At 42.2% G+C, this 19,617-nt stretch overlaps 1 protein-coding gene across 6 annotated transcripts in view; it reads left to right on the top strand.

The window, feature by feature from the left end:
* The window catches only part of LOC126981695 (uncharacterized), a 46,797-nt gene that overhangs the window by 10,590 nt on the left and 16,590 nt on the right, over positions 1–19,617 (top strand). For all 6 annotated transcript variants that reach the window (XM_050833120.1, XM_050833117.1, XM_050833116.1 and 3 more), the window contains exon 2: positions 17,070–17,759. In XM_050833120.1, the coding sequence (XP_050689077.1) occupies positions 17,070–17,759 (690 nt within the window). The remainder of the gene's footprint in view (positions 1–17,069; positions 17,760–19,617) is intronic.

Below are 19,617 nucleotides of genomic sequence, written 5' to 3'. Positions count from 1 at the left end.
GATGAATTTGCACGTCAGAACAGACGCATAAATTTGAGGTAAACCAGTTTCACTGTATTGTTGTTAACAGTAACTAATCTAATTCATCTAGTTAATTTTTATTTTATATTCATAAAATACCTGGCCCAGTTTTCATGTATCTTGTACGTAAAAATATGTATTACAGCAGCAGCCTGTATAAACGAAGATTATACATGTTATATGAATATGACATTTTTTTCCTTGCCAGTATATTACTTTTTTATTAGAACATGTAGTTCTAAAGTAAGTAGTGTTGTTTCGAGGGTAAATTTTTGCAGTCCAAATTACAGAAATGAACAAGATTTTAAAAGTAATGTTCGCTCAAGTAACATAAAATTAGTACTTTTAAGAATATTTAAATCTCCCAGATTTATGTTGTACTTATATGCTACCAACAAACTTCTAAAATGTACAATGTATGTATATGTATGTATCAATACATGTATGTATAAAAAAAACAATAACTTTACCCTAGCGATCTAACCCGAATCCTCAAGCTGTATGGGATCCCTGCGCTTGCAATAATACTGGACGCAGAAAATTTTATATATATATATATATATATATATATATATATATATATATATATATATATATATATATATATATATATATATATATATATATATATATATATATATATATATATATATATATATATATATATATATATATATATTGGCCCCCCCCTTTTCAATTTTCTGGGTACGCCACTGCGTATGAGAATGTTCCAACATTGATTCTCGCAACACAGGATTGCCAATTGAGTGGGTTCTTCACTAAATTTGGTGGAAAATCAATTCAGCCCAGTGCGGCAAATGTACGGACGAGTAACTGGTGAATGTTCCTGCCCACTATAGCGGCATTTTTGCATAGCTTCACCCATCACCTGACTGATTCTTTGACCAAATAGTTGTAAATATTGCAGTTGGCAATACTCCCTTGCCAGTCTGAAAAAAAAATGTCCGCAGTTACCTCAATATGGCTGATCATCCTGCACGCACCGACATAAGTGTTAACATTCAACACTCCCTGAACGTGCATGTACGTTCGCAAGAGAGGCATACATAACTGACTCCTATAGATCTGGACCTCCTCTTTCCAGTGGTGTTTTTGTTTTTTTAGCTGTGATGAATAGTTTTTGAGATACAGAGGTTAAAATAACACCCCCATTGGGCTCCCTGACTGCACCTGAGGGGATAGTCGCGTCCAGACTGCGCGCAAGGAAAGGGTTAATAGCCTATTAGGTGCAGTTACATATGTTGATGTATGTATTGTTAGAGGCCAGTCTTTATATAAGCATAAGCTTTTCAGGCAAAAGTGAAGACAACAGATATATAAGAAAAAAAATAGGAATAATGCAAATATATCTTGGGCCAAAAAAATATACAAAATACAGAATACTGAACATTAGTTAGAAATATAACAGTGGTAGGATATACATGCATAATAGAAGCTGGGCAAAATCAATAATACCATAATTAAAAATAATAAACCAAAATAAAATAAAGAAAGAGAAAATAATAATGTATATAGAAGCAAATGAAATTATATACAGAATTATAGGATGAAGCAAAATGAAATAATAATAATAATAATAATAATAATAATAATAATAATAATAATAATAATAATAATAATAATAATAATGATAATAATAGAGGAAAGGACAAAATACATGGGTAATTCATTACGGAACAAGTGTGAGGGAGATGACGTTATATATGACTGAAGAGAAATTGGAATTTACTGGATAACAATCAATAAGAATCAAGCAGATGACGCTTTAGTTCGTTTTTAAATATGTTGAGAGATGGAGCATTTTTTATATCCTGGGGATCAGATCCAGATCAAAGGTCCCTGGTACATAGTGGAGTGCCGAAAGAGAGTAAGGCGATGTGATGGAAGGCAGAACTGCTCGCTGTGTCTAGTGGGATATAGATGAGTAGGAAGTGAGGCACTGATCTGATGTTTGTACATACAGGTAGCAATAGAAAGTTTAGTAATATCTTGTAGTTTAAGGATTTTTGTGTTTTTAAAGAGAGGGGTGGTGTGTTCAAGGTAAGAACTGTTTGTGATAATTCAAATTATCTTTTTATGTAGTAGTTCAGGCTGGTTAAATGGGTGACATAAGTGGTGCTGCTGATAGGATTGCAGTACAGAAGGTGAGGGTATATATGTGCATAATACAAGGTTTTTAGTACTTTGCAAGGCATAAAATCTCTTAGACGATAAAGCATAGCAGTGCTTCTTGAAAGTTTATTTGAAACATTATTTATATGGGATTTGAAATTAAGGTTTTCATTCCAAAAACTTAAAACTAGTTGATCTACTAATAAGGTTATTATTGATTTTAAGGTCTGGCAAGTAAACATTTACTTTGTTTGAAAAGAACATATAACAGGTTTTATTAGTATTAATTGTGAGTGTTGCTTAAACACCAATTATATAATTTCTTGATGTCTTGATTAGCTTGTGGGAATAATGTTTCAATATTAGTCAGTAAAATACAAAGTCATGTCATCTGCAAAGAGAATAGTGTTGGCAGAGGTGAAGATATTAGTGATGTCGTTCATATATATAAGGAACAAAACAGGCCCTAAAACACTCCCTTGTGGGACACCAGTAGAAATATTTCGAGTGGAAGACTTATGGCCATCATATATTGTGCACCGAGATCTGTTTGTTAGGTAGTTTTTAAACCAGGAGTGCAGAGGTCCTCTTATACCATGGAAATATAATTTGTCGAGTAGAATCTTTTGGTTTATGGTATCAAAAGCCTTTGAGAAATCAACAAAGATGGATAAGACTGATTGTTTAATATTAAGGGAAGAATAGAGATGAGAAGAAAACATACTGAGGGCATCATAAGTGCTAGAACCTAACCTAAAGCCATACTGGCATCTACCCAAAATTTTCTTGCTATCAAGATATGCAACTAATTTATTTTTCATTAATAGTTCAAATATTTTAGAGAAGGGAGAGAGGGCGGAAATGGGGCAGTAATTGTTGGGCACACTATTGGGGCCAGATTTGTGCACTGGCGTGATATTTGCAGTTTTCAAATCAGAGGGAAATTTGCCAGTGGATATTGATTGATTAAAGAGCAATGCAGTGGGGTAAGTAATTTCCTCAATATTATATTTAAATATGTGGGCTGAGATTTCATTAACATTTGAGTTTTTACGTTTGAGAGTCTTGATAACATTCATCACGTCAGCAGAAGTGACTGGTAGGATAACCATTGAGTTTTGGTAATTTCCGTGGAGGAAATCAGTGGCATTTCTAGAAGCAGAAGGCAGTGCATCATTAAGCCTGCCTGCAATTTCACTGAAATGTTCATTAAGAGCTTCAGCAATTTCTTCTGGCTTAGTAAGTGTAGAATCTTTATGAAATAATGTTATCATTGTTTTGGGTTTATGTCGACCTGCTAATTCATTGATAGTTTGCCATATTTTCTTGGTATTGTTTCTAAAGTTACCGAAAATTCTAATTTAGTAATTATATTTAGCTCCTCTTATTAATCGTGTAAGATGGTTGTGGTATAATGTGTAAGCGTTGTGATTGACAGTTCCTAATTTGTACATCTTAAATAATTTACTTTTGTATTTTATCGAGTTAAGTATTCCTGATGTTAACCATGGGTAAGACAATCGTTTGGCAGTTACAAATTTAACTACTTTAGGGAAGTGCTTGTTATATAATTCATTTGAGGTTTCCATAAAATTGTTGAAGTTTACATTTATGTCATTAGAATTAAGTGTAACATTCCAATTGATTGCAGATAAACTAGTGGTAAATAGGTTATGTTGATGTCTATTAAAGTGTTGATAGACTATTTTATGCTTTGTGCAAAGATCAGAGATTACTGCAATATGTAGGAATATGGGGAGGTGGTCAGATAATTGGTAGTGGATTATTCCAGAGGTAGAAAGTGGAGTGAAGTTAGTCCAAAATGTGGTCGAGGAGTGAGTGTTGACCTAAGTTAAGATTATCTGGAAATCTAGTAGGACGAGAAATGTGCGGGAAATAATTCAAAGTCTGCATAGGATTCAAAAAGTGGTTAGTTGGTTGATGGGAAGAATGTTCTAGGAGATTAATGTTAAAATCCCCAAGTAGGACAGTGTTTTTTTTAAAATCCCCAAGTAGGACAGTTTTTTTTTTTTTTTTTTTTTTTTTTTTTTAAAGATCATGAGATAGTAGGTTATGTAATATGTGTGAATTCTTCCACTCCAATATGCTTACTGTGCAGTCTGTATATAAGAGAAAATATGAAGTTAGTTGAAAGTTTTAACATAAAGTGCATATCTCTATCATGAATCATGAATGGCAGAAGTGTGAGCATGGAAGTAAAGGGGGATTTGAGAAATGCAATAATAGTACCAACCCTCACATATGCAAGTGAAACGTGGGCCTGGAATGAAAGTCAGAGGTCTAGAGTGCAGGCAGTGGAAATGAGTTATTTGAGGAGTGCTTGTGGTGTGAGTAGAATGGATGGAATGAGTAATGAAAGTGTGTACGGGCATTTTGGAATGTGTCAACAGGGGCGAAGGGAAGAAGTGTGGAGTGGTGGAAGAAGTGAAGCGACAGACCTCAAAGTGGTTTGGCCACATGGAGCGAATGGAGGAGAGTAAGATGACCAGAAGGGTGTATGTGAGTGAGATAGAGGGAGGGAATGCTAGAGGACGACCTCCAGTGAAATGGAGGGATAGGGTGCAAGAGTACGTTAGGGAGAGGGGGGAAAGATCTTTGAGAAGCTTTGAGCGGGCAAGGAGGGAGTGTCTGGATAGAGAAAGTTGGAAGCTCTTCTGCCGTGGCCATCCCCTGGTGGGAGCTCCTAGGAGCAGGCGTCGATGAAATGATGATGATGATGATGCATATCTCTATGTCATCACTAACAAGGGTATATTGTTGAATAGGTATGGCTCGAAGGTCAAGAGTTAATGAAAAGAGTAACTCCCCCATGTTCTCTATGAACTCTACTGGAGTGATAAGCATCATAGCCTTCTAAGACGTAAAGATGTGAGGTTGAATCCTTCAACCAAGTTTCTGATAATGCAATAATGTGTGGTGGGGTATTGAAGCATTTAAAGAGTGAAGAAAGACTATCAAAATTTTTGTGAAGGGATCTAACATTGAGGTGGAAGATGTTGAGGCAAGGATATGACACATTATTGGTGAGTGAATTGTATTCCTCAATACTGTAATAATTAGAAAGGGAGTTATGGTTAGTATGGCCATTTACTGCTCTTATGATCTCAGTGCCAATATCATCTGCACCCATTTGATTGACACCAATAATATCATCATAAAGTGATTCATAAAGATTCTCCATTGATAATTAGAAAAAAAAGTAGAAGTAGGATTCTTCAATTCTCTTATCGTGTTCCTTTCCTCCACACTTCTGTCCTTTCTTACCCAGACCTTTTTGTAGGTCTCTGTTCTTGCTAACTTCCATGACTTTCCCACCACTTCATCTGCAGCCACTTGAGACCTAAATCTAATTTTAACTGGTTGTTGGGCTCCTTCATACTTTCCAAGCCTGAATACTTCTTCGATCTCCCCTACCACTGCCTTCCTTTCTTTTCCCTTGTATGTCTGACTGGCATGTGCTCTTCATTAATGCCCACCACTACTACAGACTTCTTTTTTTCAGCGGAGTCCCTCACTATTTCTGGTTTTTCTTTTATCACCTTAATCACCTTTTCAGTTATAGCTTCATCCTTAGCCTTGACTTGTTCCTCCACAATTTTCTTAAAGCTAACATTCCCCTTTTCTTGTTCCTTCTTCCAGACTTTATGCGTTTCCATTAATTCCTTGACTTTAACCTCCGCGTCTTCTGCCTTTTTCTCATTTAATGTTACCTGCTTGTGCAGGTCATTATACGCATTCTTCTAAACATCCTTCTCTGTCTTCAGAACATCCACCTCTCTCCAGTGTCCCCATTCTATCTCTCATATCCTTCATCTGCCTCTCCAAGTCTATGAGCCTCCTTCTCAACATACTGTCTCTGGGTCTCTCCATGTCATCCGTGAAGCCCTCAAACTCAAGCTCTTGCCTTTTTGCTGCTTGCCTTGTCCTGACCCCTGCGCTCTGCGGTGTAAACAATGCCGATGGGGTCGGCAAGGCCGCCGCCCCCGCCTCCTCCTCGCTCATTTCTCGATGTTGTACTCTGTCAACAGTCTTTGTTTCTTTGGGACAGCACGATTGTACCCTAGCACAGCTCCCACCTTAGTAATTCACGTCCAGGATTTAATCCCCCGCAGCTGTGATGTGAACTTGGAGCACGTCTAGAGATCAGCTGTGTCAGTCCACCATCTTGTGTGTGTGTGTGTGTAGCGAGTGAGGTTCATGCATGTGGCAGCGTAATGCCAAGGTAGACGTAGTAAAATGACGCAAACCCCCCCCCCAAAAAAAAAAAAAAAAAATTAGTCATTCCCCCCATTTTTTTCTTTTTTTACCTTTTTTGGGAAATTAATCTAGTAGGTGGGCAATCTATTTTTGTAGGTGGGTAGTCGCCCACCCAGTTAACATGTTACGTTTAGGCCTGGGGGACCACAAATTCCCCCAGGGAGGACTCCCCTTCTGGCTGCCGACTTGAGACGTGTCTTGATACCTCTTCGAACCTCTTTCTGATCAATTTCTGCAACATTCGCGGTCTTCATTTTAATTTTCATTCTTTGGAACACCATCTCTCCTCTAAACCTCACCGAAACACAGGTTTCTGAAGGCTGCTGACAGCAATCTCTACTCTGTTCCCTCCTACTATCTCTATCCTGAATTTCAATCCAAAGCTGGATGTTGCGCCTACGTGCGCAACGACATCACTTACTCTCATGCCCACGACCTTAACTCTTCAGAATTTTCCACCATCTGGCTAAGACTTCATTGTCATTCTATTACTAAATACATCTGTGCTGTTTATCTCTCACCTAACTCTACTATGTAAAATTCTTTGACTACTTGAACTCTAAAGTGGAGCACATCTTGACCCACTCTCCCTTTGCTGAAATCTCCATCTTGGGAGATTTCAATGTTCACCACCAGCTTTGGCTTTCATCCTCTTTCACTGACCAGCCTGGTGAACAAGCCTTCAACTTTGCTCTCCTCAATGACCTAAAGCAGTTGGTTCAGCACCCTACACGTATTCCTGACTGTCTTGGAGACCGGCCCAACATACTAGACCTCTTCCTTACCTCTAACCCTTTTGCTTACTCTGTCAAACTGCTCTCTCCGTTGGGCTCATCCGATCACAACCTTATTTCTGTATCCTGTCCTATCGCTCTTAGAGTGGAATTCACAAACATTCTAACTACGAACTAACATAACTACCCACTATTGATTTAGTGACCGACGTTAGCGTCAGATTCACAAAGCAAACCTTAGATGGTAGTTATAGAGGCGCGCTAAGTCAACGAGGCCGCTGATTGATTGATGACGTCATTGGCCTTGCAGCAAATCACAAGCATGTTCACAAAACCGTCAGCCAATCGTAGGGAGCCCCCTCCAGCTGCCGCTTCAAAAGAACCCGTTCTCTTTTTCCATTTTCTTCCTTTTAAGGCAAACTGTACTAAATCATAATCTAGGGACTTAATTATTTCGTCGTTTGCTGCACATTAACGTCAAGGTAACTGCTGTTTGATGTCTTGTTATCTAAGAACATGCTTAAGGGGAAGAAAAAGAAGATAAGGAGGAGATTGAGGCAGGAAGAGAGCACATTAAAAATAATGTGGCACATATATACCGAGGCAGACAAGGACAGAAGGAAGGAACAAGGAAAAGTTAAGACTGTCTTGCCATATCTGCAGTGCAACTCATGGGCTGTCACCCATAGCTGGGCACGATAACAGAAAACCTTATTCCCGATAACCGATAACTGATATGGAAAACCTTATCGGTGATAACCGATATTCGTTAACTGGAGACAAATATAGGCGATAACCGATATAAATCCACAATTCCGATACTAGCTAGCGATAAGTCCCATTGGCGAAAATGATACTATATTGATATTTCAAATAAAAAACGTAGATGAGATCAGATTTTCATTATTTTTATTTTAGAAAACTTACAACAGCTGAAAACCACACGTTGACACGTACCTATGGACGGTAATACTAGAAACGCCTGAACCGGTGTTGTGTTATTTGGCGTCCCCACCGTCAGAAGCTGGCGCTTTTGTTTACAAACACTGGTCTCTCGTGAACTGCGCATGCTCAGACCAGCAAGCGTAGAGCTGTACAGTCTCACAAAGCTTTTTAACCGTAATTAAGAGTTGCTGGAAGGTTGAATCAGACATACACTACCACTACCACCATCTTCGCTGTTTCTAGAACGACACTGTACGAGTTGTATTTATATGTACAGAGTGTACGTTCTAGAAACTGCGAGGATGGTGGTACTGTATGTCTGATTCAGCCTTCCAGCAACTCTTAATGTGTTATAAAGCTTTGTGAGACTGTACAGGGCTACGCTTACTGGTCTGAACATGCGCAGTTCACGAGAGACCAGTACGTGTTTGTAAACAAAAGCGCCAGCTTTTGATGATGAAACACCAAATAACAAAACACCGGGTGCTTTCAGTACCATGGGATTCTCACAAATGAATATGGAATATCAAACTTGAGGCAGTGAATAATCATTTTGGGGGGCAAACTTAAATGATTTTTCTCTTTGATATATTGATTTTTGAGTCAAACATAAAAAAAAATAAGCGAGTGTTTTAATGTTGATGATCTAAGTATGAAATCTCTTCACCGAAGATATTTCATACTCCGAAGTTTTTTCATACAACACCGGGCGCCCGGGCCACGCATGCGCAGTAGGGAGGAGACAACGTTTGTTTTTTGTTTTTCTGAGGCGGAAAAAAGTAGCGATTATCGCTGGTTTGGTTACAAAAGTAACAAAGATACCGATATATATTTAAATAAGTAGCGGATGGCCGATAACCCGATTTTGTTATCAGCGATAAAGTATCGCGATAACTTATCGCGATAACGCCCAGCTATGCTGTCACCCGACAAAGGTCCATGGTCTCATGGAGGGACAAATGTAGAGATGGATGGATGAATGGATGAGGAGGTAGGAAGATGAAGGAGGAGGGAGGTCTGGCAATCCCCCGGCCGGGTGTTGCCATACCGCCCACACTTTTCATATGCCTCTCAAAGTGTGTATATCTCATCACCTTATAAAGAAATGGGCTTCCTCTACTCGCAAAGTTATATTTCAAGTTGAAAACACAATTTATAAGCATTTATACATAAATATGATAATATTGTTAGCGTTTACTACACCTTCGAGGCAGTAGTTATTTAACAACATATATAGCGTCACACAGAGCATGTTAAAGCTTTGTAAATCCGCGCGCTAACCCTGTGACGTCATCGATTAGTTGGTAGTTATTACTGCACGAGCTTTGTGTATAGCAATGTTCTCAAAACCACACACTAAGCCTCTGTACACCCTTTGGACCCACCGAAGAGGCGATGCTTCTGGCATTTTGCTTCAGCTCGGTGGAATGATTACTGCTTCCAGGATAGAGACCCCTCTGTGTGTGTCCAGCCCATCACAGAGGTGATTGTCTCTGGAATAGTGGCATACATTCCACATACTTTCTCTACTCCTCATGCTAAAAAGCCTTGGTTCAATCATGCTTCTTCTCGTGCTGTCAAAGATAGAAAGGCGGCTCACAAAGGGTACCAGAGCCTTCGCACTCCTGCTAACCATGATCTTTACATTTCTGCCCGGAATCGTGCCAAATCTATTCTCCGACTTACCAAAAACTCCTTCATTGGTAGAAAATGCCAAAACCTTGCTTTTTCTAATTCTTCCCGTGACTTCTGGCATCTAGCCAAAAACATCTCCTCCAACTTCACTTCTTCATCTTTTCCTCCTCTCCTTAGTCCTGACGGCAGCACCGCCGTCTCATCTATCTCTAAGGCTGAACTCTTCTCTCAAACTTTCTCTAAAAACTCCAGTCTGGACTATTCTGGGCATATTCCTCCTACTCATCCCCCCTCTGACTCCTTTATGCCTGTTATTAAGATTCTTAAGAATGATGTTTTCTATGCCCTCTCTGGCCTCAATCCTCAGAAAGCTTATGGACCTGATGGAGTGCCTCCTGTTGTCCTTAAAAACTGTGCTTCTATGCTGACACCCTGCCTGGTCAAACTCTTTCGCCTCTGCCTGTCAACATCTATCTTTCCTTCTTGCTGGAAGTATGCCTTCATACAGTCTGTGCCTAAGAAGGGTGACCGTTCCAATCCCTCAAACTACCATCCTATAGCTTTGCTTTCTTGTCTCTCTAAAGCTTTTGAATCAATCCTTAACCGGGAGATTCAAAAGCGCCTTTCCACGTCTGATCTTTTGCCGTTTCGGTAAAACCTTTGCTATTGCGCTGGACATATCATAAGCCGTTGATAGGGTCTGGCACAAATTTTTGCTTTCCAAGCTACCCTCCTACAGTTTCTATCCTTCTCTCTGTACCTTTATCTCAAGTTTCCTCTCTGACCGTTCTATTTCTGCTGTGGTAGACGGTCACTGTTCTTTCCCTAAACCTATTAATAGTGGTGTCCTGCAGGGTTCTGTCCTATCTCCCACTCTCTTTCTGTTGTTCACTGATGATCTTTCCAAAACGAACTGTCCTATTCATTCTTAGGCCAATGACTACTCTGCATTACTCATCTTCTTTTAATAGAAGACCCACCCAACAGGAACTAAATTTCAGGCTGGAGGCTGCAGAACGCTTAGCCTCAGACCTTACTATTATTTCTGATTGGGGCAAGAAGAACCTGGTGTCCTTCAACGCCTCAAAAACACAGTTTCTCCACCTATCCACTCGACATAATCTTCCAAACAACTATCCCCTATTCTTTGACAACACTCAGCTATCACCTTCTTCAACATTAAACATCCTCGGTCTATTCTTAACTCAAAATCTCAACTGGAAATTTCATATCTCTTCTCCTACTAAATCAGCTTCCTCGAGGCTGGGCTTTCTGTACCGTCTCTGCCAGTTCTTTTCCGCCGCACAGTTGCTATCCATTTACAGGGGCCTTGTCCACCCTCGTATGGAGTATGCATCTCACGTATTGGGGGGGCCCCACTCACACAGCTCTCTTGGACAGAGTGGAGTCTAAAGCTGTTCGTCTCATCAGCTCTCCTCCTCATACAGATTGTATTCTAGCTCTTAAATTGCGCCACCATGTTGCCTCTTTCTGCCTTCTATCGATATTTTCATGCTGACTGCTCTTCTGAACTTGCTAACTGCATGCCTCCCCCCCTCCCTCGGCCTCGTCACACACGACTTTCTACTCAAGCTCATCCCTTTACTGTCCAAATCTCTTACGCAAGAATTTCTTTCTCAAGAGTCTCTTTCATCCCTCACGCTGGTAAATTCTGGAACAATCTTCCTTCATCTGTATTTCCTCCTGCCTACGACTTGAACTCTTTCAAGAGGAGGGTATCAGGACACCTCTCCTCCCGAAATTGACCTATCTTTCGGCCACTCCTCTAACTCTTTTAAGGAGCAGTGAGTAGCGGGCTTTTTTTCACATTTGTTTAATTTTTTATGCCCTTGAACTGACTCCTCTGTTGTAAAAAAAAAAAAAAAATTGTAAGAGTTCACGCTGGGGCTCTCTAGAACACTGATGGGGAGACTGTTCCATTTGGTCACCACTTACCTTAGTGATGGTAAAGAGGCCAGGGAGCTAAATAACTCATAGGGGTGCCTCTTCTCAGTGATTCTGCCTCCAGTTTTTCATACCTATTTTTGAAGGAGCTCACACTGGGGTTCTCTGCAACACTGAAGGAGAAACTGTTCCATTTGGTCACCACTTATCTTAGTGATGGTAGACACCGTAAAGACGGTAAAAGTCCAGTATAACTCCGGTGCCTTAATTTTGGTCTATTTTCTTCCAAACCTTCACAAAACCCTTTGTATGCATATATAATGCATTAGTAAAAAGTGGCGGACAAATGCCACCTACCCTCTACCCCCAACAAGCTTGGGGACCTGTGGGAATGCGGGGTTTTCGGGTGGGGGAGACGAAAACAAGTAATTTCCGGTGAGTAAATTATCAGAATCACCTAAAACACTCCAGCAAATAGGTTGGGCTGCATGTTCCAAAAAAATAAATAATAACTACTCGTGGCGAACCTGGTCTCACATGCGTGGGCTAATTGCTAACCAAGCGTACCATCTCTAACCAAACGTATCATTGCTAACCACCCTAAAACAACCCCGAGCCATGACTCGAGGTCATCCGGGTCTCGGGCTGAAAGGGCTGGGGCCCCGGAAGACCTTGAGTCATGGCTCGGGGCTGTTTTAGGGTGGTTAGCGATGGTACGTTTGGTTAGCGATGGTACGCTTGGTTAGCGATTAGCCCACACATGTGAGACCAGGTCCATAACGCATTCCCACAAGTCCCGAAGCTTGTTGGGGGTAGAGGGTAGGTGGCGTTTGTCTGCCACCGTTTACTAATGTATCATATGTATAGAAAGGCTTTTGTGAAGGTTTGGAAGAAAATAAACCAAAATTAAGGTGCCTGAGTTATACTGGACCTTTACCGTCATAACTATTTTTGAAAGAGTTCACACTGGGACTCTCTACAACACTGAAGGGAAGATTGTTCCATTTGGTCACTGGTCTGGCATCGATGTAGTTCCTCCCCTTTGTTGTTCGGCACCTCTTCTTTGCTCCCCCCTCGCCCCTTGTCCAGGGTTACCGGCACGCCACGCACACTGCATCCACAAGTGACGGTTTGGGGCAAATTGTCGGCACAGTCCATCCATCCGTCGCGGCGACCAAACTATTCTTCTCTGATAGGTTTTGATGTGCCGTGTTCCAATCTTATATTTGTTTTTCTTACGAGTCACTGGTTGTCCCCCTCCATGCACCTTGAAGCTGTATTGTCAGGGCCAGCGGTCGGCAACCTGCGGCTCTTTCAAGAGACTTGTGTGGCTCCTGCCAGGATTAAAAGAGGACTCTTTTTAACCCTGGTTCTTGCCATCTACTTAAAAACTTCCAGATTATCATAGAAAATGAGAGCATACGCTCCAGACATTGAGCAGCTCTCCAAAGAAGCTCAGGAGCAGAAGTCACATTGAAGTTTAAACCCAGCATGGTGACCAGATATATTAAGAACAGTTGGCATGTTGTTTAAAAGCATGTAATACTTATGCAATCAGGGTACCAAACTATAAATGATTGACAATATGTTGGTGATATCATGAAATTAATGGAGGGGCATCATAAATATAATTGTTTATTTTATGATTGCAGCTTTTATAGTTATTATTATTATTATTATTATTATTATTATTATTATTATTATTATTATTATTATTATTTTAGTATAATTTACTATCTTGTCTTGTCTGTGAGTATATTATCCAGCTTCCATATGGAGGAGGAAATATTAATGTTTCGTAATTACTACAGTACCCTCTCGAGTTTCGCGCTTGCTTCATTCCGAAAGTACGGCGCTAAACTCGAGGATCGCGAAACTCGAGGTATTGAAATCCATGTAAAAGCGCTTATTGGTTCCGACCCGTGGAAAATAATGACTTTTTTTTTTTTTTTTTTTTTTTACGTTACTCCTTTGTTATCACAGTTTTTTTTTTACTTTACTCCATTGTTATCTCAAAATACGTACCTTGGTAATAGGCAGAAAATTGGAAGTGAGAACAGGTCGTTTTTAAGCCGCAGTTGAAGGCAGCTGCCTTACAATCCACAGCACGCATTCGTGGTGGACAGCAGAATGACTAATTTCATCAGGGAGATATTTCTCGCAACACCGGCCAGTGTGGACCTTCTTCTTCTTCTTCTTTTGACCTGTAACGCTTTGTATAATTTCTTAGGTCCTCCTCCACACTTTTATACTTCACAACATGCACTTAGGGCCGCTTTCACAGTCATTTTGTTTGTTTTGATCGTTACCAATGGCGGCGATCGCCACTATAGCATTTCCACGTGAAACTGGCCGATCGGGCAGTGGCGGCTGCAGGGTTAGCCTAGCCCCGCACTTACCACACACTCTCAACATCTCTCGCTTCCTCTGCAGGCGCCACTACCCCATCGGCCAGTTCCACATGAAATACTAAGCGGCGACAACGTTGCCAGATTGTCGTACTCAGCCGATTATATTTCCCGACATCTTACCCCTAAACTGTCTTCTGGGCTTCAATAACGAAACTCATTTATAGTTATCGTTAAAAGAGTTAGATCCTGATGTTTCTTGGCAATAGTTAGGCTTCAGAAACCGATAAATACTATGCTCCGAGTACGACAATCTGGCAACGGTGAGCGGCGATCGCCGCCATTGATAATGATCAAAACAAAGTGACTCTGAAAGCGGCCCTTAGTTACTTAACAGTGCGCACTTATACACTTCACCCTGAACTTAGGTGTTTTTCTGTCCTTTTCTTTCCCTGATTTTGCTTTTCTATGCCCTTTTGCTATTTTTCACTATTACTTTTCACCGTCGCTGCCATGCATTACAGGTCAAAAGGAGAAGAAGAAGAAAAAAACAACACCGGGAGATCTACAATTTTCAGACTTGAGAAAAAGTTTTTTGGACTGTGGTTCCACAGCACGGTGTGTTCTCTTATCTTGATAATTAAGTAGTAAGCAAAGCTGCTTTGCCAGTCCATTTTGCGAGTCTCTTGGTGGGCCATCTTCCACTGTTCCTCACTCCTCAGCCACTGCCGTTCGGTACCCACGTACCCACGCTCTACTCACAACCGTTTGCCATTCATATCGACAACCAACATCTCGCTCCCGGCTGGGCATACGGAAAACCGCGGTTGCCCATAGCCCCAGTGGTTGGACACCGCCTTTTAAAACAGCATGCATGACGCCGACGGTAGGTAGACGTGACCCGTACATGTCAAAGCAACGCGAAACTCGTGGCGGTAATGCGCGAAAGTTGTGATGGTAAGAGTTTAGGGCTAAGCGCTAAACTCGAGGATCGCGAAACTCGGATAACGCGAAACTCGAGAGCGTACTGTATTCACAATTTACACTGGGGCTCCAGCAGGACTAGCTGGCTCTTTTTGAATTATGGGTTGCAGACCTCTGGTCTGGGCCGAGGTTGTCCTCATGCTGGACAGTTCTTGTCACTCTGAATCTTTTGTTCTTCATAAATATATTGTGCGCATTGATAAGAACAAGGTTAGGGACGTACTATTTCAGATTATCGCGTCTTGGCAGTGGGTCACAGGTCGAGTTAGGTTAGATTTAGTTTAGTTAGGTCAGGTTAGGTTAGATTTAGTATAATAAGGTCAAGTTAGGTTAGATTTAATTTAGTTAGGTCAAGTCAAGTTAGGTTAGATTTAGATTGGTTAGGTCAAGTTAGGAGGTTTAGTTTGGTCAGGTTAAGTGAGCTTTAGTCAAGTTAGGTCAGGTTAGGTTAAATTTAGTTTAGTCAGAATAGTTCATTATTTATTTATTTATTTATTTATTTTTTTTTTTTTGGCAAATTTGCGGATTTGCTGTAGGTCCTGGTGATGGTTCTCAAAGTGCTGCATGAGGAGGCGAAGCCTCTGGGGCTGTCCATGCATGTGGTGAGGATGTCGAGGTCACCAGAAGTTTCTCATACCTTGGCAGCGTAGTGCATAACAATGGTGGATCTTGCTAGGAAACCACTTGATGGATTGGCCTGGCCCATTGGGTTATGGTCTCACCCAACAGGAGCAGGGAGAAGGTGGAGGGAGAACATTTTCCAGCACGAGAGGAGAAAGAGAGAAAGATGGGTCTGTAGGTGACTTGAGAGAGAGGGGGGGGGGGGTCCTGTCTGAGCAGGTATCGTCCCCGAAGCCACAGAGAGGCTTCACACCTGAGTGTCACCTGTCACCCTGCCTTCAGTGACTTGGGGGTCAGATATGTCTGCTTGCCGCGCGGTGTCTCGTTTCAACCTCACTGGTGAGGCCCTGTGTCGTGTTTCTCCGCGTCCTCCAGTTTCTTGCCATCCATTTTGTTTACAAACAAAAAGGCGGATTGCTATGAACACGCATGGCTATCCCCCAGTGTTTTCCAGCACAGGATGGCACAATGTTTTATTCTTTCATAGGAAAACATCAATGAATCCAGTTCAGCGCTCTGTTTTGTAATAAGTGAAGTTAAGGACCATTAAATAGTCTTCATGCAGTGATTCATCAGTAAATTTACGGGAAACTGCATCTTGCTATTTTCAAACGACAAAATTGTCTTAAGCCCCGTTCACACTGTGACGACTCTGGGCCACGACAACCCACGACTCTAGGGTACACGAGGTCTTGGGTGTCGATGTGAAAGGGTCGGGCATGTCTTGAAAGAGGTCTTGAGACTGTTGCCGACTGTTGCGCCGACGTTGTGACGGGAGTCTGGAGTCGTGAGGGTTAGCACGACATGCTGGCAACTAGTTGACTGAATGTCCCAGACAGTCGGCAAGACCCCAATAAAACCTCCCCCACCCCTTCTTGGAGCGTGGGAACCAACTTGTCAAATGGAAAAGTCGCTGGGTTGTCGTGGCCCAGAGTCGGCACAGTGTGAACGGGGCTTTACCCGACCAGCTGCGTACACGGATCCGTGTTCATGGCAATCTGCCTTTTTGTTTGTAAACAAAACGGACGGCCAGAATGGGAGGACATGGAGAAACACGACACTGGCAAGGCACCTCCTTGTGAGCTTTTTTCCAAGCTAATTATGTATTTGAGTTTCTTGTTTTGTCAAAGAAACTACAAAATAGATATAAAATGAGAAATTGATGATTCCCGTCAGCTTAATGCTGGTATTTTCCACTTTAATGTGATATAAGGAAGACATATTTACTTTTCCTCTTTCCACTGATTTCTGTCAATTAATAAGCTCCAGGGAAGATGACACTCGTGTCTTGACCCTCCTCTTGGGCGGGGCTTCGTCCACCTACTCAGAATACAGACTCAGAACTCAGAACAAGAACTCGAAGACTGTCCAGTGTGCCTGACAGCCTGTTACCAGTGTGTGGCTGTATGCTTCCTCTAGTGTGTTCCTGCTGCAGTTTCTCCCTCACACTGCCTCTGTGTTTCAGGGCGATGACCCCGAGGACTGTCCAGTGTGCCTGACAGGCTTTGATGGCTTTGTACAGTGGCCACACACTCTGCCCTGTGGCCACACAGTCTGCACACTGTGCATCAATAAGCTGAAGCACCAGGGCCGTGTTACCTGTCCAGAATGTCGCGTCAGCCACGCCGTACCCGAGGGCAGGCAGAAGAGAGATGACAAGGCGGCAGCAGCCTCGCTGCCACCCAGTGCCAGGAAGAGGAAATGGGCAGCAGGAGCAGCTGGCAAGAAGGAAGTGGCGCATCTCTCCAAGAAAATGTGTTCCTTTCTGCAGGAACAGGAGAACATAGTTGTGGCTGCCATCACTGCCTGCCAGGAGGTTCAGTCCCAGCTGGACCAGTACCAGGCCACCCTGACAGGCTGGGGCGAGCAGCAGCAGCAGCTGGAGGACAGCCTCCAGGGACTGGTGGACCAGAGTAGAAGTGCCAGGGAGCTCGTGCAGCAGGAAATGACTCGTGTGGCGGCCAAGAAGGAGGAGGCGAAGAAGAGGGAGCAGGAGCTGCTGGCCGTGCAGGAGATGTTGCGCACCCCTACAACAGAGCAAGAGGCATGCTTGGCAGTGTCTAAGGTGCTTCACTGCACCAATGAGGCAAAGCAGGTGGTGGAGGAGTGCCAACAGTGTTTTCCTGATGCCAGCACCCTCACCACCGCCAGGAAGGTGAGTGTCCCAATGCTGCACCAGTGTCCTGGGCCCTCAGACACACAAGTGAACACATCAGGTAATACATAGGGGGCATACACAATGATGCACACAGGAGGTATATACAAGGGTACGCACAGGACACACACAGGGGGCATACACAATGGTGCACACAGGAGGTACACACACTCAAAAAACTATCGTTACAGTGGGGTCCGACGAATTTCACACTGAGCAACCCGGTAATCTCGGCAGGGTTGGTAAGAGTGCAATCACCCCCACCACCTCAGCTCTGCTGGGGGGAGCAGGACAGGACCCTGTAAGGGAGGGATAGAGAGGAAGGGAGACAATGAGATACCAGATATCACCATAATATTAACGGAGTGATTTGAGTGCCACTTGTTTAACCTTTATATTCACAAATTATTAAACAATAATGCTCATAAGATATACGTAACAGCGGTGGGTAGAAGTATTCTCCCATATCAGATATAGTTCAGTTCATAATGTGCCATCCTGGAATTAATGCTTCCACTGAACGTGTCTTTTCTTTCATGAACAAGTTGTGGGCATCTGAAAAAAACACAACTTTAAATTGCAACGCTAAAAGCATCGCTGGTAAGAAAGATAAAGTTTAAACAGAGTTGCATGGACTTCTACAGGTTGTTTCAATCTACTCCTGGGCTACCCTTCTCTATTGTGCTGCCTCATTGCCTAATAAAAAATAAGAACTTTGCACTCCTTTTAAGTTGACGAAAAAGGAATTTGGCGCGGGCGTTTTGAATTGCCGAAATTAGCCGTCTCTGGAGAAGAATAATTTAATAAATAGCTTGTATGCAGGAGTTAATTTGTCTAACATGTTGATATAATGACTCGCCGAGAATTATTAGAGAATTAATCTTATTGGGTGCATTCCATGATTGTTTCGAGACAGCGAATACCGTGACTCGAGTAGTGCATGCAATGCATGCAATGCATGCATTGCCAATGTTATCTTATCATTTGGGTGATGCCAAGTTTATAATCCACTGTAAATCTATCATAAGGGTTAGCTAAGTTTTACGTAACCTCCTAGGCTCAGTGGAGCCGTATGTGGTGATCAGTCAATGGGATTCACTCTGATATCCGAATCCTGAGTGACTCATCACTGTAAGGTGTTTATCTTATTGTCTCCTAAATGGACGAAATTTTAACTTCACTTGTGTGTGAGGTGTTAAAGGATAATCTCATCAACCCAAACACTACAATATTATAGCTATACAGAATACAGATTAATTAACTTCGACTAAGACTCCACCTGTGTGTTTCATGAAGCGTAACTGTGCCAGCTTAAATTCTACTGCTTCATTTACGAGTCCCTTCATTTGGTTCAGGCAAGTGAACCCACACCCAACACGCAGTGATACCAACATGAGTAGCCTGTTCTCACTGGCTTCGTCCTTGGTGTTAGTTTGTATCGTGCTGAATGTGTAATGATAGTTTTTTGAGTGTGTGTACATGCAAGGGTATACACGAGGCACACACAGGGGGCATACACAATGGTGCACACTGTACGTATATGCACGGGTACATACGGGGCACACACAGGGGTCATACACAATGGTGCACACAGGAGGTATATGCAAGGGTACACAGGGGGCATACACAATGGTGCACACTGGACGTATATACACGGGTACACACGCGGCACACACAGGTGACATACACAATGGTGCATACAAGACGTATATGCAAGGGTACACACGCGGCACACACAGGTGGCATACACAATGGTGCATACAAGACGTATATGCAAGGGCACACACAGGGGGCATACACAATGGTGCATACAAGACGTATATGCAAGGGTACACACGGGGCACACACAGGGGGCATA

The sequence above is a fragment of the Eriocheir sinensis genome, chromosome 49 (assembly GCF_024679095.1).
Source record: "Eriocheir sinensis breed Jianghai 21 chromosome 49, ASM2467909v1, whole genome shotgun sequence".
Classification (NCBI taxonomy): domain Eukaryota; kingdom Metazoa; phylum Arthropoda; class Malacostraca; order Decapoda; family Varunidae; genus Eriocheir; species Eriocheir sinensis.
The sequence above is the reverse complement of the archived record's forward strand: the minus strand, read 5'-3'. Positions and strand labels throughout refer to the sequence as shown.